The 27,705-nt window shown below is 43.5% G+C and overlaps 1 protein-coding gene across 1 annotated transcript; it reads left to right on the forward strand.

Annotated features, from left to right (window-relative positions):
• PHAX (phosphorylated adaptor for RNA export) lies at positions 1-27,581 on the forward strand. Its single transcript, XM_019028444.4, has 5 exons — positions 1-1,400; positions 3,924-4,537; positions 8,710-8,830; positions 17,574-17,657; positions 24,906-27,581. The coding sequence occupies exons 1-5, from the start codon at positions 1,038-1,040 to the stop codon at positions 25,173-25,175; spliced, it is 1,452 nt and encodes a 483-aa protein (XP_018883989.3). The 5' UTR covers positions 1-1,037; the 3' UTR covers positions 25,176-27,581.
• The last annotated feature ends 124 nt before the right edge of the window (positions 27,582-27,705 follow it).

Genomic DNA, 27,705 nt, shown 5'->3' on the forward strand with positions numbered 1-27,705 from the left:
GGCCTCTCAGGCCGAGTGAACAGCAAATGCAGAGGCCTGGCCTGAGGAACAACAGGTTCAGCGCGCCAGCGGTTAGGCAGGGGGACACACTAGGACCAGTGACCAGATGCCCAGTCCATATGACCTTGTTTGCCATTGTAAAAAGTAAAACAGAGGTTCCTCTTCAAAGACTTTCCTCCCCGTCTAATTAGGAATAAATAGTAACTTCTCTTAAAAGCAAAATTTATTTAAAGATCTGTGCTAACATTCTTAAATATCTGCTAGCCATAATAAAAAAAAAATGTACTTTATGTTCTTAGCTCCCACAATTTAGCCTAAATATTTGCCCTGGCATGCTTATGCTAGTCCAAGCAAGCATTAGGTCATAGCCTGTTCCTCTTCCTTATTTAAAAGTGTTTTCATCTTTCTCAGCATTCCACAAGTTACTTCCTCCTTCCTTTGTTCTCCTCTACCTTTGCGTCTTTTAAAAAGTTCTAAGTTGCTAGCCAATCGGGACAAATACAAAATGTGAGGTCCGGTCCAGCCAATAAAAACCAGCCACAGCAGTAAGGTAAACACGTCAGGTTATAAATGACCCTGTCTCCTTCGTTCAGTGTACTCTCCTGGCAAAACTGCTGGCGAGTGTACCCTTTCTGCAGAAAGTAAAAATGGCCTTATTCAGTAAGTTAAATTTATGTTCAAGTGCTATTTCTTTACGACACCGGAAAACAAACATTTCAAACACCATGCTGAGAACTCAGTCCTTGTTTTGGGGAGGGATGCACTTGGAAGATTCGAGCTAAGGTACAATCCTCCCTAGGTATCCGCGGGTCATTGTTTTCAGGACCCCCACAGATACCAACATCCGCCATGCTCCAGCCCCTTACATTATGTGGGGGAGCACGGTGGGTCCTTCCCATCCGCAGGTTCGGCATCCGTGGATAGGGAGCGGATACAGATAGCGGACTATACAGCTTGAAAGGCTTCCCTGGAAGCAATATGTAGAGTGGATTGTGGAACAGAAGCGGGGAGGCTTGTCCAGAGCATACAGGGGAAGGATGTACGGCCAAGGGAGGAATCCCAGACGACCGCGATACGTGACATATTTATGTTTGCACGAAAATAAAGTTTGGAAGAAAAGTGTTGGGGGAACAAGGGATTCATTTTCCCGGGGTAGTTGGAATGCAATGGGACGCCTCAGGCCGCTGGGACAGGCTGGCCTCCGCGCGGGGGCGCCCGAGCAGCCGAGCCGCCGGGCCTTCCGGCTGCCCCGCCGGAAGTGCTCTCCTGACCCGCCGCTGTGCAGCGCACCGCACCGCGGGAAGATGGCGTTGGAGGTCGGCGATATGGAGGATGGGCAGCTTTCCGACTCGGATTCCGACATGACGGTCGCACCCAGCGACAGGCCGCTGCAATTGCCAGTGAGTGTGAAAGGAGGGTGGGTGATCGTGGCTGGGCGCGCAGAGCCTGGGCCCCGGGGAGCGCGCAGGCCGCGGTGAGGGTGAGGGGTGGGAGCTAGGAGCCCGGGCCAGAGCGAGGAGCCCGGGCTGTCGGGTCAGTGGCCGCAGAAGGGGCGAGCAGGCGTCCCCCAGGCGGGCTCACGGAGCCCGGGCTGCGGGGGCCGGGGGGCGAGGGGCGAGGGGCGAGGGGCGACGGCGGCAGTGGCAGCGGCTGGGCGTGCGAACCCCGACCTGGCTGCTCCCTGCGAGGCGGGGCGCGCGAGCCCTGGCGCCTCCTGGAGGCCGGCTTGCGGCGCCTCTTAGACGTCTCACCTCCGCCTACCGTTCGTTCTTTTCTAAACTTAGGGCTTCCCCACTCCATCGCCGCTAGGTAACCATAAAGGGGCAGATTTTGCCAAATATGTAGCATCTGGGGACATCAGCCTGAAACAGCCTGTGATGCTCATTTTCTCCCTGAGCGGAAGGGAGACTGAGGTCCAGGAATGAAGTTTATCCCTCACTCAAAGACCTGGTTTTCCCTGTTTCCACCGAACCTAGCTTTGTCATGCGGTACCATAGCACTAGGCTTTTGCATTAGCCTCTCTGATTTTGTTTGTTGTTTTGAGGTGGTCTCACGCTGTTGCTCAGGCTGGAGCGCAGTGGCGCGATCTCGGCTCACTGCAACCTCCGCCTCCCGGGTTCAAGCGATTCTCCTGCCTCAGCCTCCCGAGTAGCTGGGATTACATGCGCCCGCTGCCACGCCCGGTTAATTTTTGTATTTTTGGTAGACACGGGGTTTCACCATGTTGCCCAGGCTGGTCTCGAACTCTTGACCTCAAGTGATCGGCCTGCCTCGGCCTCCAAAAGTGCTGAGATTACAGGTGTGAACCACCGCTCCCGGCCACATCCAGCTAATTTTGTATTTTTAGTAGAGACGAGATTTCTCCATGTTGGTCAGGCTGGTCTCAAACTCCCAACCTCAGGTGATCCGCCCGCCTCGGCCTCCCAAAGTGTTGGGATTACAGGCGTGAGCCACCGCGCCCGGCCTAATTTTTGTATTTTTAGTAGAGACGGGGGTTCTCCACGTTGGCCAGGCTGGTCTTGAACTTCCGACCTCAAGTGATCCACCCGCCTCGGCCTCCCAAAGTGCTGGGACTACAGGCGCGAGCCACCGCGCCCGGCCCAGCTTCCCTGCTTTCTAAACGGGAATTTGTCTTGACTGCCTTGGTAGGTAGCAACCTCTTTGAGAGGGCGTTGGTGCCAGGCTGCCTGTGTTCAGATCCTGGGGCCACCGATGTGTGACCTACAGCAGGTTTATTTAGCCTTACTGCTTTTTGTCTGCCTCTGTGGAATTGTCATGATGTACCACTGATAGGGTTATTGCAAAGATTCTGTGGAGCATACAGTGCGCAGTAATGCCTGATAAGTGTTATCTCTGATTATTATTTGAAGATAGGAAGATAGATAGTCCCAACTTCCATTTCTAGCGTAGTAGGAGTTTAACAAATACTTGCTTTTGCATATAAATGTTTAGGAAATTTAGTACCAAGATATTTTGTTTTTCAATCTCAGGTTGTTTTTACATAAATTGACCCATGACTTGGTAAATAAACTTAATGCCGTGGACTCTGGGGTTTTAAAAATATCATGCCCAGGCTGGGCGCGGTGGCTCACGCCTGTAATCCCAGCACTTTGGGAGGCCGAGGCGGGTGGATCACGAGGTCGGGAGATCGAGACCATCCTGGCTAACGCGGTGAAACCCCCTCTCTACTAAAAATACAAAAAAATTAGCCGGGCGTAGTGGCGGGCGCCTGTAGTCCCAGCTACTCGGGAGGCTGAGGCAGGAGAATGGTGTGAACCCGGGAGGCGGAGCTTGCAGCGAGCCGAGATCGCGCCACTGCACTCCAGCCTGGGTGACAGAGCGAGACTCCCATCTCAAGAAAAAAAAAAAAAAAAAATACATGCCCAGCCTGGGCAACTTGGCAAGACCCCGTCTCTACAAAAAATGCAAAAAAAAAAAAAAAATAGCTGGGTATGGTGAAGGTTGCCTGTAGTCCCAGTCCCTCAGGAGGCTGAGGTAGGAGGATCGCTTGAGCCTGGGAGGTGGTGAGCCATGATTGCTCCACTGCACTCCAGCCTCGGCCACAGAACAAAACTTTGTCTCAAAAAAAAAAAAAAAGTAACAATTATTATGTATGTCATTTTAAAACATTCTGACAGTAACTGAAAAGTTTGAAATCTTTTAAAGGTGACAAGAGCTTTGGTAATATAGAAGGAGATCTTAGAACAAAGTGCTGCATTAGTTGTAAAGATAAGAATTTGTGGCTTTTAAATTGGCAAATTCCATGTGGAACTTAGAAAAGTAGGAACTTGATTGGTCTCAGATTTGTCTTTGAAGATCAGTTCCATTTTGGAATGGCAAAGTTGAATCTCTAAATTTTTAAAAATTAGGTAGGTGGAGTTTATGTGTTTTGTGAAATTGATTGTGTTTCTTTTCACTTGCAGAAAGTGCTAGGTGGCGACAGTGCTATGAGGGCCTTCCAGAACACAGCAACTGCATGTGCACCAGTATCACATTATCGAGCTGTTGAAAGTGTGGATTCAAGTGAAGAAAGTTTTTCTGATTCAGATGATGATAGCTGTCTTTGGAAACGCAAACGACAGAAATGTTTTAACCCTCCTCCCAAACCAGAGCCTTTTCAGTTTGGCCAGAGCAGTCAGAAACCACCTGTTGCTGGAGGAAAGAAGATTAACAACATATGGGGTGCTGTGCTGCAGGAACAGAATCAAGATGCAGTGGCCACTGAACTTGGTATCTTGGGAATGGAGGGCACTATTGACAGAAGCAGACAATCCGAGACCTACAATTATTTGCTTGCCAAGAAACTTAGGAAGGAATCTCAAGAGCATACAAAAGATCTAGACAAGGAACTAGATGAATATATGCACGGTGGCAAAAAAATGGGATCAAAGGAAGAGGAAAATGGGCAAGGTCATCTCAAAAGGAAACGACCTGTCAAAGACAGGCTAGGGAACAGACCAGAAATGAACTATAAAGGTCGATACGAGATCACAGCGGAAGATTCTCAAGAGAAAGTGGCTGATGAAATTTCATTCAGGTGAGCAATTTGAATTACAAATAAGTACTTGACCAGATGGCTTCTATTTACAGGAAATAAAATGAATGCCAAATACTTTAATGATATGTTCCCTTTTTTTTTTTTTTTTTTTTTTTGAGACAGGGTCTTGCTCTGTCACCCAGGCTGGAGTGCAGTTACTCACTGCAACCTCCGCCTCCTCGCTCAAGGGATTCTCTTACCTCAGCCTCCTGAATAGCTGGGACCACAGGTATGCACCCCCACGCCCAGCTATTCTTTGTATTTTTAGTAGAGACAGGGTCTTGCCATGTTGTCCAAGCTACTCTCGGACTCCAGAGCTCAAGGGATCCACCAGCCTTTGCCTCTCAAAGTGCTGAGATTACAGGCGTGAGCCATGGGCTGGCCTAATTTATTTATTTATTTATTTTGAGAAAGGATCTCACTCCTGCCCAGGCTGGAGTGCAGTGCTGCAATCACACCTCACTGGAACCTAGAACTCTTGGGCTGAAGGGATCCTTCCACCTCAGCTTCCTGAGTAACTGGGACTACAGGCTCAGGCCATCATGCCTGGCCAATTAAAAAAAAAAAAAAAAATTATGGCCAGGCACAGTGGCTCACGCTTGTAATCCCAGCACTTTGGGAGGCCGAGGTGAGTGGATCATGAGGTCAGGAGTTCAAGACCAGCCTGGCCAACACAGTGAAACCCCATCTCTACTAAAAATACAAAAATTAGCTGGGCGTGGTAGTGGGCGCCTGTAATCCCAGCTACTCGGGAGGCTGAGGCAGGAGAATCGCTTGAACCCGGGAGGCGGAGGTTGCAGTGAGCCGAGATTGTGCCACTGCACTCCAGCCTGGGCGACAGAACTAGACTCCATCTCAGAAAAAAAAAAAATTAGGAGTTTCACTGTGTTGCCCAGGCTGGTATCAAACTCCTGGGAGCAAGCAATCCTCCCACATTGGCCTCCCAAAGTGCTGGGATTATATGTATCAACCACTGCGCTGTCCACAGGTTTTTTTTTTTTTAAGAGATGGTCTTGCTCTGGTCACTCAGCTGGAGTGCAGTAGCGCAATCAGAGCTCACTGAAGCTGAACTCCTGGGCTTAAGCAATCCTCCTGCCTCAACTTCCCAGATTGCTGGGATTATAGGTGTGAGCCACTGTACCTGACTCTGAAAATTTTTCTTTAAGGAACTGGGATAATTTGGTTATATGAATACATTCGTAATGTATTTTTCTGTTGGTTTTTTGTTTTTTGAGACAGTCTTGCTCTGTCACCCAGGCTGGAGTGCAGTGGTGTTATCCTGGCTCACTGCAACGTCCCCTCATGAGAATTGCTTGAACATGAGAGAGCCACCTGAGTAGCTGGGACTATAGGCATTCGCCACCACACCCAAATAATTTTTTTTTTTTTTTTGTATTTTTAGTAGAGATAGGGTTTCACTATGTTGGCCGGGCTGATCTCGATCTCCTGGCCTCAAGTGATTTGCCTGCCTTGGCCTCCCAAATGCTGGGATTATAGGCGTGAGCTGCGCACCCACTGTGTTTTCTTAAATTTGGACAAGCCTGATAGAATAATTTTGTAGACTTTTATGAACTGTTAAACAACTTGTTGCATTTAGTGCCATAGAGCTTTTTAAATAAAGCATATATTTTTAAATCATGGGTTGTTTTTGTTTGTTTAGTGTTTTCAAGAATTTGTGACTTTTTTCTTAACTTTGAGGTATATTTTACAGATAATATTCACCCATTTCTAGTATTAATTTTTTTAGGAAACATACCAAGTTGTATAACCATCACCTCTGAAACATTTCTGTCACCCAGTAAGATCCCTTATGTCCACATGCCAGTTTATAGTTAATCCCTGTTCTCATCCCAGATAACTGCTAATCTACTTTCTGTCTATAAATTTGCCTTTTTTGGCTATTTCATATAAATGGTGTCATGTAGTATGTAATCTCGTGCCTTGCTTCTGTCAGCTAATGTTATGTTTTTGTTTGTTTTTGTTTTTTTTGTGTGTGTGTGGTTTGTTTTTTTGATTGTTTGTTTGTTTTTTTTGAGACAGAGTGTCACTCTGTTGCCCAGGCTGGAGTGCAGTGTCACGATCTCAGCTCACTGCAACCTCCGCCTCCCGGGTTCAAGCAATTCTCATGCCTTAGCCTCGTGAGTAGCTGGAATTACAGCCATGTGCTACAACGCCCAGCTAATTTTTATATTTTTTAGTAGAGACAGGGTTTCGCCATGTTGGCCAGGCTGGTCTCAAACTCCAGACCACCTTGGCCTCCCAAAGTGGTGGGATTAGAGGCGTAAGCCACTGCGCCCAGCCAATGTTGTGTTTTTGAGATTGATCCATGGTGTAGCAGGAATCAATACATTTTTATAGTTTGTGTATATATGCATATATTCATATTGAATATTCTACTTTTTGGCTATCATGAATAATGCTGTTATGAACCTTCACATCCAGATCTTTAAACATATATTTTCATATCTTTGTTTTCTTTTGTTTTGTTTTAGACAGAGTCTCACTCTGTCGCCCAGGATGGAGTGCAGTGGCATGATCTCAGCTCACTGCAACCTCCGCCTCCTGGGTTCAATCAAATTTCCTGCCTCAGCCTCCCTAGTAGCCGGGATTAGAGGCGTGCGCCACCACGCCCGGATAATTTTTTTTTGTATTTTTAGTAGAGACAGGGTTTCACCATGTTGACCAGGCTGGTCTCAAACTTCTAACCTCAGATGATCCACCCCCTTCGACCTCCCAAAGTGTTGGGATTACAGGCGTGAGCCACCTCACCTGGCCATATTTTCATTTCTTTTGGGTAAATACCCAGAAGTAGAATTGCTTGGTGTATGGTAAATTTACAGTTCATGTATTTTTACCAAGTTCAGATTTTGAATTAACATTTTCATTAGCTCTAAATTACTAATGAACAGTGTCATAAATTTGAAAACGATACGGTTCAAGAGTAATGCAGCTGGTAGGAAAACAAGTATTTACTTTCCAGGCAAGCCTATCTGAACACCAGTACTTGATTTTTAAAATACTGGGGAAGTTTGGAATTTGAGTGCTGGAAAGAAACTTAGAGATGTTGTAAACCAAAACCTTCATTTCACAGATTAATATTAGACCTGGAGTTAAACCCTGATCCTTGTGTTCCTAGTCTATTTGTCTTTCCACAAAAATGCACTGCCTCCTGTTGAGAAGAAACAAAGGGTGCCAGGTCTGAATTCTTTTTTTTTTTTTTTTTTGAGACGGAGTTTCACTCTCGTTGCCCAGGCTGGAGTGCAATGGTGCCATCTTGGCTCACTGCAACCTCTGCCTCAGCCTCAGGGTTCAAGCAATTCTCCTGCCTCAGCCTCCCAAGTAGCTGGGATTATAGGCATGCGCCACCACACCCAGCTAATTTTGTATTTTTTGTAAAGACAGGGTTTCTCCACGTTAGTCAGACCGGTCTCAAATTCCCAACCTCAGGTGATCCACCCACCTCGGCCTCCCAAAATGCTGGGATTATAGGCGTGAGCCACGTCACCCAGCTGAATTCTTGATCTGTTGAGAGTGTGAGCTTTGACACTGGAAGAATTACTTAGGCTACCTACGTTTCTAACCTCTCGGTGACAAAATGAAAACGATAGTACCTATCTTGTACATTCTTGAGAGAATCAGCTGGCATAGTGCATGTAAGGTTCTTAGGATTGTGCTTATTATAATCATAATAAGCCATCAGTAAATATTAGCTGTTTCTATTTTTTGTTCTGAGGCAGGGAGTCTATGAGGGAAAGGTCCTATCCCATTTTAAAGCTCCAGACATCTCTGGAATTACGAGAGCCTTAGCTTTTAGGCGTAATAATTGAAAGTATATATGTCTGTTATTTATTTTGACAATAGTGGACTGACTTTATCATCTTTTGCATTCAGACCTGCATTCATCGTGCTGCATGTGCATTTTGAAATCTGCTATAATCCAATAAGACAAATAAGCCAATTATGAGAGTTTAGATGGAAACTTAAGGTTACCATCTCCTTCTGTGACCCAACATTAGGAATATTTACATGTCAGTGATTCCAAGATTAAATACTGAAGATTTAGAAAACCAAGAGTTACTAGAATCAGATTTTTATTCTAGCTGGTGACTAAGGTAGATTTTTTCAACTTTGTGCAACAAACAAAGAGGATAATTTTACTTGTTTCTCATCAGGTTACAGGAACCAAAGAAAGACCTGATAGCCCGAGTAGTGAGGATTATTGGTAACAAAAAGGCAATTGAACTTCTGATGGAAACTGCTGAAGTTGAACAAAATGGTGGTCTCTTTATAATGGTAAGACTGCTTAACTGTTTTTGTTTTTGTATTGTTTATCCTGTGTTTTTGTTTTTGTTTTTGATTACAAATTTAACTTTGCCCTTGTTGGATCTCTGATTTATCATGCATTCTTACAGTATGTTTGAGGTTTTTAAACTATTATCAACAATGAAGACTGTGTTAAAAAAAAATTAGTTGCCAGGCGCGGTGGCTCAAGCCTGTATTCCCAGCACTTTGGGAGGCTGAGGCGGGCCGATCACCTGAGATCGGGAGTTCGAGACCAGTCTGACCAACATGGAGAAACCCTGTCTCTACTAAAAATACAAAGTTAGCCAAGCGTGGTAGCACATGCCTGTAATCCCAGCTACTCAGGAGGCTGAGGCAGGAGAATCACTTGAACCTGAGAGACCAGAGGTTGCAGTGAGCTGAGATCGCACCCTTGCACTCCATCCTGGGCAACAGGAGCGAAACTCCGTCTCAAAAAAAAAAAAGAATAAAAAGAAAAAAAATTAGTACAGTTGTTTTTGCAGTTAGTACTTCCCTGACAAAAAAACAAACAAACAAACATAAATTATAGCCTGTTGCCGTATAGTCACCAAAACATTTCTTACATGATTCGTTAAAGGTAGGGGTTGAATTTTTTTTTTTTTTTTGAGAAGGAGTCTCGCTCTGTCGCCCAGACTGGAGTGCAGTGGCGCAATCTCGGCTCACTGCAACCTCCGCCTCCCGAGTTCAAGCAGTTCCCCTGCCTCAGCCCCCCAAGTAGCTGAGATCACAGGCATGCACCACCACACCCGGCTAACGTTTGTATTTTTAGTACAGACGGGGTTTCACCATGTTGCCCAGGCAGGTCTCAAACTCCTGACCTTAGGCAATCCACCCAGCTCGGCCTCCAAAAGTGCTGGGATTACAGGCGTGAGCCACTGCACCCGGCCAAAGTGTTGAAGTTTTAAGATGACAAAGTCTAGGGGAGCTTAGGAGCTCAGATCTTGAGAATATGGGTTTTAGAGTTTGGGTACCCTTTTTTAGTTCTAGATTTTCAACATACTAATTGAAATTCGGGTAAGTTGTTTGACTCCTTGGAGCCTCAGTCTCCTCAGCTGTAAAATGGAGATTAGTCCTACATTTTAAGGATTAGAGGAGATGGTGCACATAAAATACTGACCACAGTGCCCAGCACTTTAGCAATGGTAAACAGAAGTGTTCATTTTGGTTCACTTAATTCATGCATTCTTGAAAAAGACGGCAAAAAAAAAAACAACACCCTTTTTTTTGTTTGTTTGTTTTTTGAGACGGAATCTCACTCTGTCGCCCAGGCTGGAGTGCAGTGGCACGATCTCAGCTCACTGAAACCTCCGTCTCCCGAGTTCAAGCAATTCCCCTGCCTCAGCCTCCCAAGTATGCTGGGACTATAGCCTGCCACCATGCCCAGCTAGTTTTTGTATTTTAGTAGAGGCAGACTTTCACCATGTTGCCTAGGCTGGTTGAGAACTCCTGAGCTCAGGCAATCCGCCTGCCTCGGCCTCCCAAAGTGCTGGGATTACAGGCTTGAGCCACTGTGCCCGGTCAACACTTTTATTATGTAAGGACAGATAGATACACAATAAAGTACAAATAGGTATACAGTATTTTTGTGTGTATTAAAATTTCCTGGGTATAAGAATCAAAGTTGGGGGAAGTCTAAAAAGTTCCTGGGGTGGTAGAGCAATAATGGGAGAAAAGTTTGAGAAGCTCTTTACTGTTTCAGAATGACAGAAAGAGCTCCTCTGGCTAGGCCAGATCACGAGCACTGGCGGTTATAGAAGGGTTTGGCATATCTCATTTAATTCAGCTTTCACCACAGGGTGAGGATGAAGGTTTGAATGACTTCCTTGTTTTTTGTTACTGATAAGTCTGAATACTGTAATAACATCACAAGGGAGTAGATCAATATTGTGCTTTGGACATGGGGAGAAAAAAAACCCAGTTAGGATTAATAGCATTGGCTAAGGAAACAGCCTGTGAACATAAATTACAGAAGTCAAAACAGAAGTTAGCAACAAAAGAAATTATAATAATCGTGAATGCACTGCCATCCCTATTTGTGTCATTGTTAAAGTACTTCGATTTTCATTCAGTTGAACACAGAGTTACAGATTTCATCAATATTTTAGTACTATAGTGATAAAACTTTATATTCCAGTGAGCTAATGCAGATTTACTGAATATTGGGAAGATGCAAGTTCAAATTTACTTTCTTATTTTATTTTATTTTTTGAGACACAGTCTGGCTCTCTTGCCCAGGCTGGAGTACAGTGGCGCGATCTCAGCTCACTGTATCCTCCACCTCCCAGGCTCAAGCCATCCCCCACCTCAGCCTTCTGAGTAGCTGGGATTGCAGGTGCGTGCCACCGCGCTTGGCTAATTTTTTGTGTTTTTAGTAGAGATGGAGTTTTACCATGTTGCCCAGGCTGGTTTTGAACTTGTGAGCTCAAGGAATCTGCCCACCTCAGTCTCCCAAAGTACTGGGATTACAGGTGTGAGCCACTACGTCCAGCCCCCAAATTTACTTTCTTTTTTTTTTGTTTTTTTTTCGTTTGTTTGTTTGTTTGTTTTGAGATGTAGTTTTGCTCTTGTTGCCCAGGCTGGAGTCCAGTGGTGCAATCTTGGCTCACCGCAACCTCTGCCTCCCAGGTTCAAGCGATTCTCCTGCCTCAGCCTCCCAAGTAGCTGGGATTACAGGCATGCGCCACCACCCCGGCTAATTTTGTATTTTTAATAGAGACAGGGTTTCTCCATGTTGAGCAGGCTGGTCTTGAACTCCCGACCTCAGGTGATCTGCCGGCCTCGGCCTCCCAAAGTGCTGGGATTACAGGCGTGAGGCACTGCGCCCGGCCTCCAAATTTACTTTCTTTGGATACATTATTTCCTTGAATTCAGTGCTTTCTACGTGCCAGGCACTGTTCTAGAGGAGGGAGCTTATGTTGTGGTTGGGGGAAAGGAAGACAGTCTATAAACAATAAATATAACTTCAAGTATGTTAAAAAGTGATACATTGACCAGACGCACCTGTAATCCCAGCACTTTGGGGGGCCAAGGAGGGTAGATTGCTTGAGTACAGGAGTTCGAGACCAGCCTGGGCAACATGGTGAAATCCTGTTCTACAAAAAATATGTATATATATATTAGCCAGGCTTGGCGGCACATGTGTTTAGTCCCAACTACCTAGGAGGCTGAGGTGGGAGGATCACTTGAACCTGGGAGGTCAAGGCTGCAGTGAACTGTAATCATGCCACTGCACTCCAGCTTGGGTGACAGAGCGAGACCCTGTCTCAAAAAAAAAAAAAAAAAAAAGTGATACATCCTATGGGAAAAGAAAGAAATCAGATGGAGCTATAGGGAATAGTAGCAGAGAGGAGGATGTTGCAGTTAAACTAGAGTGGTCTGGGTAGATGTTATTAAGAAGGTGCCATTTGAACAAAGACTTGAGGTGAAGCAATGAATACTGCAGGAAGAATACACCAAGCAGAAGTAACAGCTATTGTAGAAGTGAAGGGTGCCCAGCAAGGCCAGAACTAGCATGAAGTGAGCAGTTTACTTGCTTTAGGTTCAAAATTTGACAGTGCCTTAAAAACTCAATAATCAAAATAAATAATATTTGAATGTACCAGTTTCAAAAATCAAAATTAATGCAAAAAAATCCATAATGGACAAAATTTTAAAGACAGGCTCTTACCCTGTACTTGGCAAGACTGCTCTCTCCACCCTAATCTCTACCTAGTTCCTGTCTCAACAAGGGGCCAATGTGGCAGGAGCAGAGTGCATGAGAGAGTGAGTAGGATATAAGGGCAGAGAGATAATTGGGCCAGGTCTAGTGGGAACTTGTTTGCCATCTTAAGGAATTTTCCTTTTACTTTAAATGAAATGGCCCATAGAGGGTTTTGAACAGATAAGAAATGCATTTCCTAGGCCAGGCATGGTGGCTCACACCTGTAATCCCACCACTTTGGGAGACCAAGGCGGGCGGATCACCTGAGGTCAGGAGTTGAGACCAGCCTGACTAATGTGGAGAAACCCCGTCTCTATTAAAAATACACAAAAATTAGCCAGGTATGGTGGTGTATGCCTGTAATCCCAGCTACTCAGGAGGCTGAGGCAGGAGAATCGTTTGAACCCGGGAGGTGGAGGTTGCCATGAGCCGAGATTGCGCCATTGGACTCCAGCCTGGGCAACAAGAGCGAAACTCGGTCTCAAAAAAGAAAAAAGAAAAAGAAACGCATTTCCTTTCAGCTGCTGTTTTGAGAATAGACTGAACTGGGGAATAAGATTAGAAGCAGGAAAAGCCATTCCAATGGGTCTGACCAGCATGGTAGCAGTGGGGTGAAGGAAAAGTGGTCAGATTCTGGGTATATGTGGAAGATACGGCCAACAGAATTTCCTAGTGGATTAGATGGAGGATGTAAGAAAAGGAAGAGTCAAAGATGACTCCAAGGTTTTTAGCCAGTTTGAAGAGCAATATCCAAAAATTCACATAGGCTTCAAAGTCTCAAAAGTCTATTTAACATGAACATGGAAGGGTATGTATAATGGATTGTTTAATGAAAAGACAGATTACAAACCAATTGGCCAGGCGCAGTGCCTCATGCCTGTAATCCCAGCACTTTGGGAGGCGGAGACGGGCATATCACCTGAGGTCAGGCATTCGAGACCAGCCTGTCCAACATGGTGAAACCCCATCTCTGCTAAAAATACAAAAATTAGCCGGGTGTGGTGGCATGTGCCTGTAATCACAGGTGCTTGGGAGGCTGAGGCAGGAGAATTGCTTGAACCTGGGAGGTGGAGGTTGCAGTGAGCAGAGATTGTGCCACTGCACTGCAGCCTGGGCAACAAGAACATAACTCTGTCTCAAAAATAAATAAACCAATTTATATGACAGAATCCCATTTGGGGTTGGAGTTACAAATATATGTGGCATATAAAAAAGTAAAAAGATGTCCAGGTGTGGTGGCTCACACGTGTAATCCTGAGACCAGCCTGGGTGACATGGTGAAACCTTATCTCTACCAAAAAAATACAAAAATTAGCTGGATGTTGTGGCACATGCTTGTAGTCCCAGCTACTTGGGAGGCTAAGGAGGTGGGAGGATCCCTTGAGCCCAGAAGGTCGAGCTGCAGTGAGGCATGATCACACCACCTCACTTCAGCCTGGGTGAAGAGCGGGACTGTGTCAGAAAAAAGTAAAAAGATTATATGTGTCAAAATATTACAATGATTACCTATGGTTAGTAGGATCATGGGTGGTTTTTTTCTTTTCTTTTTCTTTCTTTTTTTTTTTTTTTTTTTTTCCTTTTTGATACAGGGTCTCACTCTGTCATCCAGGCTGGAGTACAGTGGCACAATCGCAGGTCACTGCAGCCTCGACCTCCCTGGCTCAAGCAGTCCTTCCACTTCAGTCTCCCAAGTACCTGGGACTATAGGCTTGAGCCACAATGCCCAGCTAATTTTTGTATTTTTTGTAGAGACAGCGTTTCACCATGTTGCCCAGGCTGGTCTCAAACTCCTGGGCACTCAAGCAATCCATCTGCCTCTAGGATTACAGGTGTGAGCCATTGTACCCCGCCTATTTTTTCTTTTAACCGCATGTTTTTGCTACTTTTTCTGCAATTAACATATATTTGAGACAGTCTTGCTCTGTCACCCAGGGTGGAGTACAGTGTTGCCATCTCAGCTCACTGCAACCTCTGCCTCCCAGATTCAAACAATTCTCCTGCCCTCAGCCTTCTGAGTAACTGGGATTACAGGCATATCCCACCATGTCCAGCTAATTTTGTATTTTTGTTAGAAACAGGGTTTCACCATGTTGGCCAGGCTGGTCTCAAACTCCTGACCTCAAGTGATCCACCCGTCTTGGCCTCCCAAAGTGTTGGGTATAATACCCAACACCCAACCCGTGAGTCACCGCACCCGGCCACAAGTGTGTATATGTACCTATTTCCTTATTTTTAAAAATTCAGTTATTTGAATAGGCAACCAGTTCACATGGTAAAACAAGAAAGAGTATCAAGGGCTAAAGGGAGGAGGCTAAGGGAAATTTATGTGTACAGAGTTCCAGATTTGCAAGATGAAACAGTTTTGGAGATCTGTTTTATAACAGTGTAAATATACTTTACTACTGAACTGTACACTTAAAAATTGTGAAGATGACAAAATTTTTTTGTCATGTGTTTATTATCACAATAAAAAATCAGTAAAAGAGTGTGTAGTGAGAGGCTACCCGACCACACCTATCCTTGAGCTACCCAGACTCCTCTCCAACACCCATTATTATTTTTTTTGAGATGGAGTCTCGCTCTGTCACCCAGGCTGGAGTGCAGTGGTGCGATCTCGGCTAACTGCAAGCTCTGCCTCCCAGGTTCAAGCGATTCTCCTGCCTCAGCCTCCGAAGTAGCTGGGATTACAGGCACACACCACCACGCCCAGCTAATTTTTATATTTTTAATAGAAACGAGGTTTCACCGTGTTAGGCTGGTCTCAAACTCCTGACCTTATGATCTGCCCACTTGGGCCTCCCAAAGTGCTGGGATTACAGGCGTGAGCCACCGTGCCCGGCCCTAACACACTTGTTTTTACACAAATGGTCATATACTATACATACTATTCTATACCTTGCTTTTTTTTTAAAACCTTATCAAGTATATAAAGAGAGCCCCCTCATTCTTTTTTGCAGTTGCTAGCATTCCAGTGAATAGTTATATCATAATTTATATGACTATGTGTATATGACATACATGCTCAGTCGATCCTCATTATTTGTAGATTTTATATTTTCAAATTTGCCTACTTGGTAAAAGTTATTCATAACCTCAAATCAATACTAGTGGTGGTTTCACAGTCATTCACAGATGTGCAGTGTCTAAAAAAATTTGAGTTGTCTGACATGCACATGCTTAGCTGAGGTCAAACAAGGCAACATTGCTTTGTTTCAGCTTCCACACTGTAAACAGGTGTTCTTTTCAAGGTCTATTTTAGTGCCATCTTTTTCACATTCTGTGCTTTTTTTTTTTTTTGCCCCTCTGGGGATTTTGCTGTTTAAAATGGCCCCTCCAAGGGTAGTGCTGTAGTGCCAACTAGTGTTTCTAAGTGCAAGAAGACTGTGACATGCATTAGAGAGAAAATATGGTTAGATAAGCATCGTTTAGGCATGAGTTATAGGCTGTTGGCCACTAATTCAATGTTAACGAATCAACAATATGTTTTCAATAAGGTGTCTTTAAACCAAGATACATACAAGGTTATATACTGATCTGTTGACAAAAGTGTTGTCTATCAGAGGCTTTCAGGAACCTAACCCTGTATTTTTCAGAAGGAATGTTTCAATATTTGCTAATTCAATGTTTGCAGCAACTTTATAAAACGTAGCTACCATGACTATTGAGAAGCCACTGTATGTGTGTATATATATCTGATATATTATATATATTTAAATCTTTGATCCCTTTGGAATATATCTTGGTATAAGACATGAGGTATGAATCCAACGTAATATTTTCCATGGTGGCTACCCAGTAGCTCAACCACCAACTTTTTTTTTTTTTTTGAAATAGAGGTTTGCATGAGACTTTGTCTCAAAAAAAAAAAAAAAATGAAATGGAGGTTTGCTCTTGTCGTCCAGGCTAGAGTGCAATGGCACAGTCTCGGTTCACTGCAACCTCCACCTCCCGGGTTCAAGTGATTCTCCTGCCTTAGCCTCCCAAGTAGCTGGGATTACAGATATGTGCTACCATGCCCAGCTAATTTTTGTATTTTTGATAGAGACAGGGTTTCACCATGTTGTTGACCAGGTTGGTCTTGAATTCCTGACCTCAGGTGATCCACCCGCCTCGGCGTCCAAAGTGCTGGGATTACAGGTGTGAGCCACTGCGCCCAGCCTCAAATGGCAATTCTTGAATAATACATTTATCTTCTCCAATTTAAGATAGTATCTATATCATAGACTAAATACCCATATATATTTGGCTTTTTTTTCTGGGTTTTCTATTTTGCTTCACTGATCATTCTAGTTTTATTTTGGAACCATACTGTTTTAATTATTTAGAGTTTATGATGTGTTTTAACATCTAATAGAATATTCATGGTGGGCGCGGTGGCTCACACCTGTAATCCTAGCACTTTGTGAGGCCGAGGCGGGCAGATCGCCTGAGGTCAGGAGTTTGAGACCAGGCTGGCCAACATGGCGAAACCCCGTTTCTACTAAAAATACAAAAATTCGCCAGGCGTGGTGGGGAGTACCTATAATCCCAGCTACTCAGGAGGCTGAGGCAGGAGAAACGCTTGAACCCCGGAGGGCAGAGGCTGCAGTGAGCCGAGATCGCGCCATTTCACTCCAGCCTGAGGGAAAGAGTGAAACTCCATCTCAAAAAAAAAAAAAAAAAGAGTATTCACTCACTTAGCCAGGTGGCAGATTAAAACAGAAAATCCAGTCATTTGTTAGGTCATTTGAGCTGAGTGGCCTATTTCTCTTTGTTACCATATAGATTTTTTAAATCACGGAATTTCAGAATTAAAAAAGACCAAATATCTTTGGCCTTCATTTTATAGATGAAGAAACTGAAACTCATATTTCGGTAATTTACTCATGTTACCTATTTTGTAAGAGTCAGAATCAGGACTGGACTTCAGATCTGGTATTTCTTCTATCCCCTTAATTGTGTCTCTGTTAAAAGATGCCTTGACCATTTACGGGAAGAGTATATGCAGTTTAACTTTTCTGTTCCTTTTTGTAGAATGGTAGTCGAAGAAGAACACCAGGTGGAGTTTTTCTGAATCTCTTGAAAAACACTCCTAGTATCAGCGAGGAACAAATTAAGGTAATGATGATGTCCTCACCTCTTAAGCGCCATCATAATTTGACTTATACTCACCCTCTACCTTCATTTTCTATGGATATGCATTACCTGTTCTGCCTTCAGTGGACTGATTTTGTTATTATCTTACTTTAAGTAACATTTATGCCTTTTATTTTATTTTATTTTTTTGAGGCGGAGTCTCACTCTGTCACCCAGGCTGGAGTACAGTGTTGTGATCTCAGCTCACTGCAACCTCCGCCTCCCGGGTTCAAGTGATTCTTGTGCCTCAGCCTCCCAAGTAGCTGGGATTACAGGCACATGCCACCATGCCTGGCTGATTTTTGTATTTTTAGTAGAGACGGGGTTTCACCATATTGGCCAGACTGGTCTCAAACTCCTGACCTCAAGCAATCCGCCCGTCTCGGCCCCCACAAAGTGCTGGGATTACAGGCGTGAGCCAGTGCTCCCAGCCAGGCTTTTATTCTTTGTAGAGACGGGGTCTTGCTGTGTTGCCCAGGCTGGTCTTGTACGTCTCGGCTCAAGCAATCCTCCTGCCCCAGTCTCCCAAAGTGCTGCAATTACAGGCATGAACCATTCTTTCTTTACCTATACACTTTTTATTTGTTTCTCTATTTCTTTCTTTCTTTTTTCCCCTTGAGACAGGGTCTAAGGACCTGGCTCTATTGCCCAGGCTGGAGTGCAGTGGCGCAATTTCTGTTCACTGCAGCCTCTGCCTCCTGGGCTCAAGTAGTCCTCCCACCTCAGCCTCCAGAGTAACTGGGAGTACAGGCATATGCCATTACACCCAGCTAATTTTTGTATTTTTTGTAGAGATGTTGCCCAGGCTGGTCTGGAACTCTGGGCTCTGGTGATCCACCCACCTCAGCCTCCCAGAGTGTTGGGATTATAGGCATGAGCCACCACGCCTGGCCTATACAGTCTTTTCCTGTTCCATGTGGAAATAAATAACAAGCATCAGATGCTTAGTTCTAATTATTTGAACAAGCGTAAGGGGAGGCAATGAGTCTGGAGTGAGTGTACAGTTAACACTTCAGCTTGGTGCCATCCCCCACCAAAAAAAAAAAATACAAAAAAAAGGTATCTCCCAGTAATGACAATACCCTACATAACCACAAGACCCATTATCACTCCTAAGAGAAATAAAAACAATTTCATAGTATTCAATATCTAGACCTTATTCCAATTTCCTAATTTGTCCCAATAATATGTTTTATATACTTTCCCCCTAAGCAGAATACAGTCTAGGTTTCCATATTCCATTTGTTGTATCTCCTCCTGTATTATATATTTTTAATTATTTAAAAATTTTTTTTTTTTAATTTTTGGAAACAAAATTTTTAAAAACTGGTTTTTTTTTTTGAGATGGAGTCTTGCTCTGTCGCCAGGCTGGAGTGCAGTGTCATGATCTCGGCAACCTCTGCCTCCCGGGTTCAAGCAAGTCACCTGCCTCAGCCTCCTGAGTAGCTGGGATTACAGGCTTGCGCCACCACGCCCAGCTAATTTTTTGTATTTTAGTAGAGACGGGGTTTCACCATGTTAACCAGGATGGTCTCGATCTCCTGACCTCGTGATCTGCCTGCCTTGGCCTCCCAAAGTGCTGGGATTCAGGCATGAGCCACCACGCCTGGCCGGAGACAAAGTCTTACTCTATTGACCCAGCTGGAGTGCATCATCACAGCTCACTGCATTCTTGACCTCCCTGGTCTTAGATGACCCTCAGCCTCCCAAGTAGCTGGGACAACAGACATGCACCACTATGGCCAGCTAATTTTTGTATTTTTTGTAGAGACGGAGTTTCTCCATGTTGGCCAGGCTGGTCTCCAACTCCTGGGCTCAAGCAGTCCTCCCACCTTGGCCTCCGAAGGTGCTGGAATTACAGGTGTTAGCCACCTCGCCTGGCCCTCCTTTATTCTTTTTAACCCCACATTTTCCTTCATGATTTAGACCTTTTGAAGAGTTAAAGATGGTTAGGTCAGGCGTGGTGGCTCATGTCTATAATTCCAGCATTTTGGGAGGCCGAGGTGGGCAGATCAGTTGAGTTCAGGAGTTCAAGACCAGCCTGGCCAGCATGGTGAAACCCCGACTCTACTCAGACTACAAAAATTAACCAGGCATGGTGGTGGGCGCCTGTAATCCCTGCTACTCGGGAGGCTGACGTAGGAGAATCGCTTGAACCTGGGAGGTGGACGTCGCAGTGAGCCAAGATCACACCACTGTACTCCAGCCTGGGTGACAGAACGAGACTCTGTCTTTAAAAAAAAAAAAAAAAGTTACAGGTGGTTATCTTACAGAATATTAGGTTACCTTATTATATTTTGGTGATTGTCTCCTCGTGGCTTTCATTCATTCTTCTGTCTCCAGTATTATAAACTAGAAGGTGTAGACTCTTTAGTATTTTAAATCATGTTTGTGTTACGGGGAATATCTTTTACGGACATTCTTCTACAGTATGGGTTTTTCAAAACTTAAAATTTGTTATCTTTTAATTTGTTAATCCGAGAACATGATTTGCACTTAGCATTTATTCATATACTAAAGATTGAGAACTAAACTCTTGCATAGGAAAGAGGTGGTGCACATCTATCACAGCTGTTGTATTTGAGTAGCCGCACATTTTCCTTATGATAACAATGGTGATAAAGGTAATAGGAATGTGTCTTTTAGCCATACTAACTGTAATGCTAATAATGACAGATAAAGCAACTTACCTTGAGCTGGTCCAGGTAATTGCATTTTGCATCTGCTCAGTGTTCTTTTTCCTTAAGTTTTCTGGCTGTTCTCTTAACAGTCATTTTAATAGAGTCTGCTATATTGACATTCCTATAGGAAATGTTACTGTTACTGTAAATCTAAAATCTCTAGTAACTACTTTTTTCATTTCATTGTAACAACTGTTTCAGTAACATGATTTGTAACAGTGTAAGTTTCCTTAGGAACACAACTGTTGAGTGGTAGCAAAGATTATACTCTAATGTTCTCTCCTCTCACCCAAAGTAATTCTTGACAAAAAGTACGTACTTAAAAGATACCTTCTAAGTAACTAAACCTTGGACAAATAATATTCTCAGGCAGGAGAAAAGAAATACTGTAACATTTATTGATTTCCTCCCACTGGACCAAAGATTAATATTATGTAACTTAATCTTCACTACATTGTATCACCGTGAATGTTACAAATGGAGAATAATCAAAATTATATGCCTGAGATCACACAGACCACTCTGACTCCAAAACCATGTTGGAGTTATTTTCACTGTATTATGTCTTTGTAATTCAGTTATTCCAGCTCATTTAGGGAAAGGATTTTAATACTAGAAAGTTTTTATGTTAAAGTACCAGAAACTTTGCATTATAATAACAAAAAATAGAAACACTTGGAATATCTAATAATAGGGAAATGTTGACTTACAAGGACATTCTTTTGTTTGTTTTTTTGAGACGGAGTCTCACTCTGTCCGCTAGGCTGAGTGCAGTGGACGATCTCGGCTCACTGCATCCTCCGCCTCCCAGCTTCAAGCAGTTCTCTCACCTCAGCCTCTCGAGTAGCTGGGATTACAGGCATACCGCCACACCCGGCTAATTTTTGTATTTTTAGTAGAGACAGGGTTTCACCATGTTGTCTGGGCTTGTCCCAAACTCCTGACTTCAGGTGATCCACCCTCCTCGGCCTCCCAAAGTGCTGGAATTACAGGAGTGAGCCACCGCGCCTGGCCAAAAAATTCTTTTTAAAAAGAGACAGTTTCACTCTGTCACCCAGGTCTCACATTATGTTGCTCAGACTGGTCTTGAACTCTGGGGCTCAAATGATGTTCATGCCTTGGCCTCTCAAAGTGCTGGGATTACAGGTGTGAGCCACTGTACTTGGCAGTTTTGTTTTGTTTTGAAGAGGTAGGTCTCCTGCTATCACTCAGGCAGGAGTCCAATGGCACTATCATAGCTCACTGTAGCCTCAAACTCCAGGGCTCAAGTGACCCTCTTGCCTCAGCCTCCTTAGTAGCTGGGACTATAGGGCACATGCCATCACTCTCAGCTTATTTTTAAAATATTTTGTAGAGACAGGGTCTTCTTATATTGCCCAGTCTAGTCTCAAACTCCTGGCCTTAAGCAATCCTCCTGCCTGGGCCTCCCAAAGTCCTGGGATTGCAGGTGTGAGCCACCATGCCTGACCAATAAAATTTTATTATAGATCATTTATTTCAGATGCCACCTAAATGATGATGTTATAATTATTCTTTTAATTGCTATATTGCTAACAGTCACCATATGTAGAACTTAGAAGCCAGAACTTGACTAAGTTTGTTTTCCTGTTTTAAAATTCCATTTGGGTACATGACCTCACAATTAAGTTTTGTTTTGAAAAATACAAAGTTTTCTGAAGGAAAAAAGCAATAGTTAAAACTTTATTTGCTTTGTTCAAAGAAAAAAAAAGCTCAGCTAAAACACTAGAGTTAGATCCTTAACTTGGAGAGTTAAGTATATATAGATATGGATGGGAGGGGGGAAATTTTCCCTCAAATTACCTGTCTGCATTTGTGATAAAGATATTAACAACATGTTGCAACAACATTTTGGGGACCATTTCCCACTTTGTTCTATTAAATTCATAACGCATGGGAATGAAGTTTGTTTTTATTTTGTTTATTTTTTTTTTCTAATTTTTGAGACGGAGTCTCCTAGCTCTATTGCCCAGGCTGGAGTGCAGTGGTGAATCTTGGCTCATCCCAGGTTCAAGCAATTCTCCTGCCTCACCCTCCCAAGTAGCTGTGATTACAGGTGCCCGCCACCACGCCTGGCTGATTTTTGTGTTTTTGTTTGTTTGTTTGTTTTTTGAGATGGAGTCTTGCTCTTATCGCCAGGCTGGAGTGCAGTGGCGCACTCTCGGCTCACTGCAACCTCTGCCTCCCGGGTTCAGGTGATTCCCCTGCCTCAGCCTCCCAAGTAGCTTGGATTATAGGCTTGCACCACCATGCCCAGCTAATTTTTTGTATTTTAGTAGAGATGGGGTTTCACCATGTTGGCCAGGATGGTCTCGATCTCCTGACCTCGTGATCTGCCCGCCTTGGCCTCCCAAAGTGCTGGGATTACAGGCGAGAGCCAGCAAACCCAGCCTAATTTTTGTATTTTTTTTTTTTTTTTTTTTTTTTTAGTAGAGATGGAGTTTTACCATATTGGCCAGGCTGGTCTCGAACTCCTGACCTCAAGTGATCTGACCACCTCGGCCTCCTGAAATGCTAGGATTACAAGAATGCGCTACCACACCTGGCCAAAGTTTCTTTTTAATAAGGCTTGCCATATTTGGAGAGAAAAGGGCAGTTTCGTAAAATTTACTCAGTGTTACCAAGCATTATACTACTTAGAATTCTTAGCAAGATGCTTGGATATGCTTCCATATAAAATGAAAATGCTTCTACTGTGGCTTCTTCATATTCTTTGAATTAAAGGTAAGTGAACTCTTGGAAAAAATTGCAAATCATCACACTTTTGTGAAGGCAGTATAATAGATTTTAAGAACACTGGGCCGGGCGCGGTGGCTTACCCCTGTAATCCCAGCACTTTGGGAGGCCGAGGCAGGTGGGTCACTTGAGGCCAGGAGTTGGAGACCAGCCTGGGCAACATGGAGAAACCCCATCTCCACTAAAAATACAAAATATAGTTAGGTGTGGTAGCTCATGCCTGTAGTTCCAGCTACTCTAGAGGCCAAGGCATGAGAATTGCTTGAACCCTGGAAGCGGAGATTGCAGTGAGCCAAGATCAGACCACTTACCCTCCAGCCTGGGTGACAGAGCCAGACTCTGTCTCAAAAAAAAAAGAAGAAGAAGAAAAATAAGAATGTAGGAGAAATCAGCAGCTACTTGGGATGCTGAGGCGGGAGGATTGCTTTAGTCCAGGAATTCGAGGCTGCAGTGAGGTATAATTATACCACTGCACTCCAGCTTGGGTGACAGCGAGGCCCCATCTCTATCAAAAACTTTTAAAAAGGAGAATATTATAGAAATCATATGTGAGTTCAGACTTCATACCTTCACGTGGTAGCCCTGTAATCTTGTGCCTCATTTTCCACATCTGAAAACAAGGATAGTTAACTACCTCATAAGGCTTTTGTGAGGACGAAATGAGTTAATGTGTGTGAAGTCCTTAGCAAAATGCCTGGTACGTAAAAGTACTCACTTGATAACTGGTAGCAAGCCTCATTATATTCTGAATTTACCTTTGTCTTTTCTCACGTATGTACCCTCCTTCTCCCTCCTCAGTTCCTCCTCTTTAGCAAATAGTTTTCTTATTTCTCTTCATCAAAACACTCATATTCTGAAGTTTTCCCTTACCTCTTCATTTCAAAGATCTTTACACCTTCCTCTGTTAATTCTGTGTGCTGCTTGTAACTATTTAGCATAAATTTTAGGAGAGAGTCTCCTTCATCCCACCATCTTCCATAGTGCTTTTTATAAACAAGAAGGGATTGGGATTTGTATTCTTTAAGAATATAACAGGGACTGGCTTGGCTGGAGCTTTTTGGAATCCCTGCCCAGGAAATAATAGGGTCCCAGAAGTGTGTCCTGCCTACACTAACTTCTTTTTTAAACCTTTGAACCGTCTCTGTTTTAGTACAGGTTAACAGTCCCTAATCTGAAAATCCAAAATGCTCCAAAACTTTTTGACTTTTTGTTTTGGTTCGGTTTTGGTTATTTTTTTATTTTTTTTTGAAACACAGTCTCGCTCTGCTGCCCAGGCTGGAGTGCAGTGGCGCAGTCTTGGCTCACTGCAACCTCTGTCTCCTGGGTTCAAATGATCCTCCTGCCTCAGCCTCCCTAGCAGCTGAGACTACAGGTGTGTGCCACCACGGCCGGCTACTTTTTGTATTTTTAGGAGAGACAGGGTTTCACCATGTTGGCCAGGCTGGTCTGCAACTCCTGACCTCAAGTGAACCACCCACCTCCGCCTCCCAAAGTGCTGGGATTACAGGCATGAGTCACCATGCCCAGACTTCATTTAGGAAATTTTTAACTGTAGAGATGATACATTATGGTAGAATAAGCATGGGCCCTAAACCTAACACTAGGCTGGGTTTAAATCAGTTTCAGTCTTGCAGTGAGTACTTACTTAATATCTTGAACTCCATCTTAATAATGAGCCTAATAATATTTGTATTTTTTATAAGAAATGGAGATAATGATTTTAAAGGGACAGTCATGGAATAAACCTTTAATAACGTGGTAGTTCTTGTTTACTAACTTTGTTCCTTTATTACAGGACATTTTCTACATTGAAAACCAAAAGGAATATGAAAATAAAAAAGCTGCTAGGAAGAGGAGAACACAAGTGTTGGGGAAAAAGATGAAACAAGCTATTAAAAGTCTAAATTTTCAAGAAGATGATGATACATCACGAGAAACTTTTGCAAGTGACACAAATGAGGCCTTGGCCTCTCTTGATGAGTCACAGGAAGGACATGCAGAAGCCAAGTTGGAGGCAGAGGAAGCCATTGAAGTTGATCATTCTCATGATTTGGACATCTTTTAAGTACATTTTCAACAGTTTGAGGACTAAGCCTTTCTAAAATAACATTGTAATAAACCATTTTTACTGAGATTGCAACGTTTTGCACTGATAAACATGAGAATCTGGAGGAAAGACAATTTTTTTTTGTTTAAAATATGTGCGGAAAGGAATGCAATTGATAGAACATTTAAAGATATATCTGACAAAATACTTAAGAGTATATAGCACAGGATTTAATTTCTCAGTCTGTCGCATGTGCTAATTATGAGTATTACTAGTTGATAATCAGTTTTGTGTAGGTCATAACATACTATTTGTAAGTTTGTTTGCTTTTTCACGTTTATCTTTGCAGTGAATTATGCTTTGGCTTTAAAACATTCCACTAAAATCATAATGGGACATATAAATTATTAAGCTGTTAGAAATGCATTCAAATTTGTTTTTTCTGTGTTCTAAGAACTCAGGCAATTTTAAAGATAAAAACTAACATTGGCCAGGCACGGTGGCTCACGCCTGTAATCCCAACACTTTGGGAGACCAAGGCGGGTGGATCACTTGAGGTCAGGAGTTTGAGACCAGCCAGGCCAACATGGTGAAACTTCGTCTCTACTAAAAATACAAAAACTAGCCAGGTGTGGTTCTCCATGCTTGTAATCCCAGCTACTCAGGAGGCTGAGGCAGGAGAATCACCTGAACTCGGGAGGCAAAGGTTGCAGTGAGCTGAGATCGTACCACTGTACTCCACCCTGGGCGACAGAGCAAGACTCTGTCTCAAAAAAAAAAAAAAAAAAAAAAACAATTAAGAGGTGTATACTGATGATTCTTCCCACTCATTTGTTTGTCCAGAAGTAAATAAATGTCAGAAGTTTTCCAAGTAACTATTTGTTTTTGGGGGGGTTTTTTTAGTTAGAGTCTTGATCTGTCACCCAGGCTGGAGTACAGTGGCAGGATCTCAGCTTACTGCAGCTTCCATCTCCCAGGTTCAAGCGATCATGTGCCTAAGCCTCCTGAGTAGCTGGGATCACAGGTGTGTACCACCACGCCCAGCTGATTCTTGTATTTTTAGTAAAGACTTTCGCCATGTTGTCCAGGCTGGTCTCGAACTCCTGGCCTCATGATCTGCCCACCTCTGCCTCCCAAAGTGCTGGGATCACAGGCGTGAGCCACCGAACCCAGCCTTATTCTGCTTAAATTTAACGTGTTTTTTGACTTCTTAATTAACTTGGTCATATACTAAATGTGATCTACTCCTGTGGATTACCACATGCATTAAAAAAATTTTCAAGCTGGGCGTAGTGGCGCACACCTGCAATCCCAACACTTTGGGAGGCCAAGAGAGGAAGATTGCTTGAGCCCAGGAGTTTGAGACCAATCTAGGCAATGTAGTGAGACCCTGTCTCTAATTTAAAAAAGAAAAAGAAAAAAACATTCTCAGTGGCAGCCTGCCTAAGACTGTCTTACCTTATGTTAAGGAAGTCAGGTATTTAAAATGTTTCATATGCCGGCGCAGTGGCTCGTGTGTAATCCCAGCACTCTGGGAGGCTGAGACAGGTAGATCATTTGAGGTCAGGAGTTCAAAACCAACCTGGTCTACATGGTGAAACCCCGTCTCAACTAAAACACAAAAAATTAGCCGGGCGCGGTGGCTCACGCCTGTAAGCCCAGCACTTTGGGAGGTGGAGGCAGGTGGATCACAAGGTCAAGAGATCGAGACCATCCTGGCCAACATGGTGAAACCCCGTCTCTATTAAAAATACAAAAATTGGCTGGGCGTGGTGGCGCATGCCTGTAGTCCCAGCTACTAGGGAGGCTGAGGCAGGAGAATCACTTGAACCCAGGAGGCGGAGGTTGCAGTGAGCTGAGATCGCGCCACTGCACTCCAGCCTGGCGACAGAGCGAGACTCCCTCTCAAAAAAAAAAAAAAAAAAATTACAAAAAATTAGCCGGGCATTGTGGTGCATGCCTGTAATCTCAGCTATTTGGGAGGCCAAGGCAGGAGAATCACTTGAACCCAGGAGGCAGAGGTTGCAGTGAGTCGAGATCGTGCCACTGCACTCCAGCCTGGGTGACAGAGCAAGAGTTTGTCTCAAAAATAATAATAATAAAATGTTACATGTGCATGAAGTTTTAAATTACTCATTTTTATTAATGAAGAAAATAAAGGTAGTTTAGACATTCCAAGAGTTATAGTTTACAAAAATATATTAAGCAAAAATATGCTTGATATATTAAGCAGAAATTTTGTATATTAAGCAAAAATGTAAAATTCAGCAATTATAAACTGTTCCTTACAGACAATGTACTTGAAGTCTTTTGGTAGTTCTGAGAATGTGGTCATTGAAGTTGGATCTAAGAGGAAAGTGGTTATCGGTTGCTTTTTATTTATAAAGGATGCAAAAATAAAATTAGATTTTTGGCAGTCCTTAATGAGCTTCAAGTGATTATATTTTTAAATCTTGAATGTTTTTTCATAAAATTGCTATAGCCAAGAAAAATATTTTTAAAAGGTAATTGGATATTGACCCTAAGACAATTTATGGGAGGTGATTTT

The sequence above is a fragment of the Gorilla gorilla genome, chromosome 4 (assembly GCF_029281585.2).
Source record: "Gorilla gorilla gorilla isolate KB3781 chromosome 4, NHGRI_mGorGor1-v2.1_pri, whole genome shotgun sequence".
Classification (NCBI taxonomy): domain Eukaryota; kingdom Metazoa; phylum Chordata; class Mammalia; order Primates; family Hominidae; genus Gorilla; species Gorilla gorilla.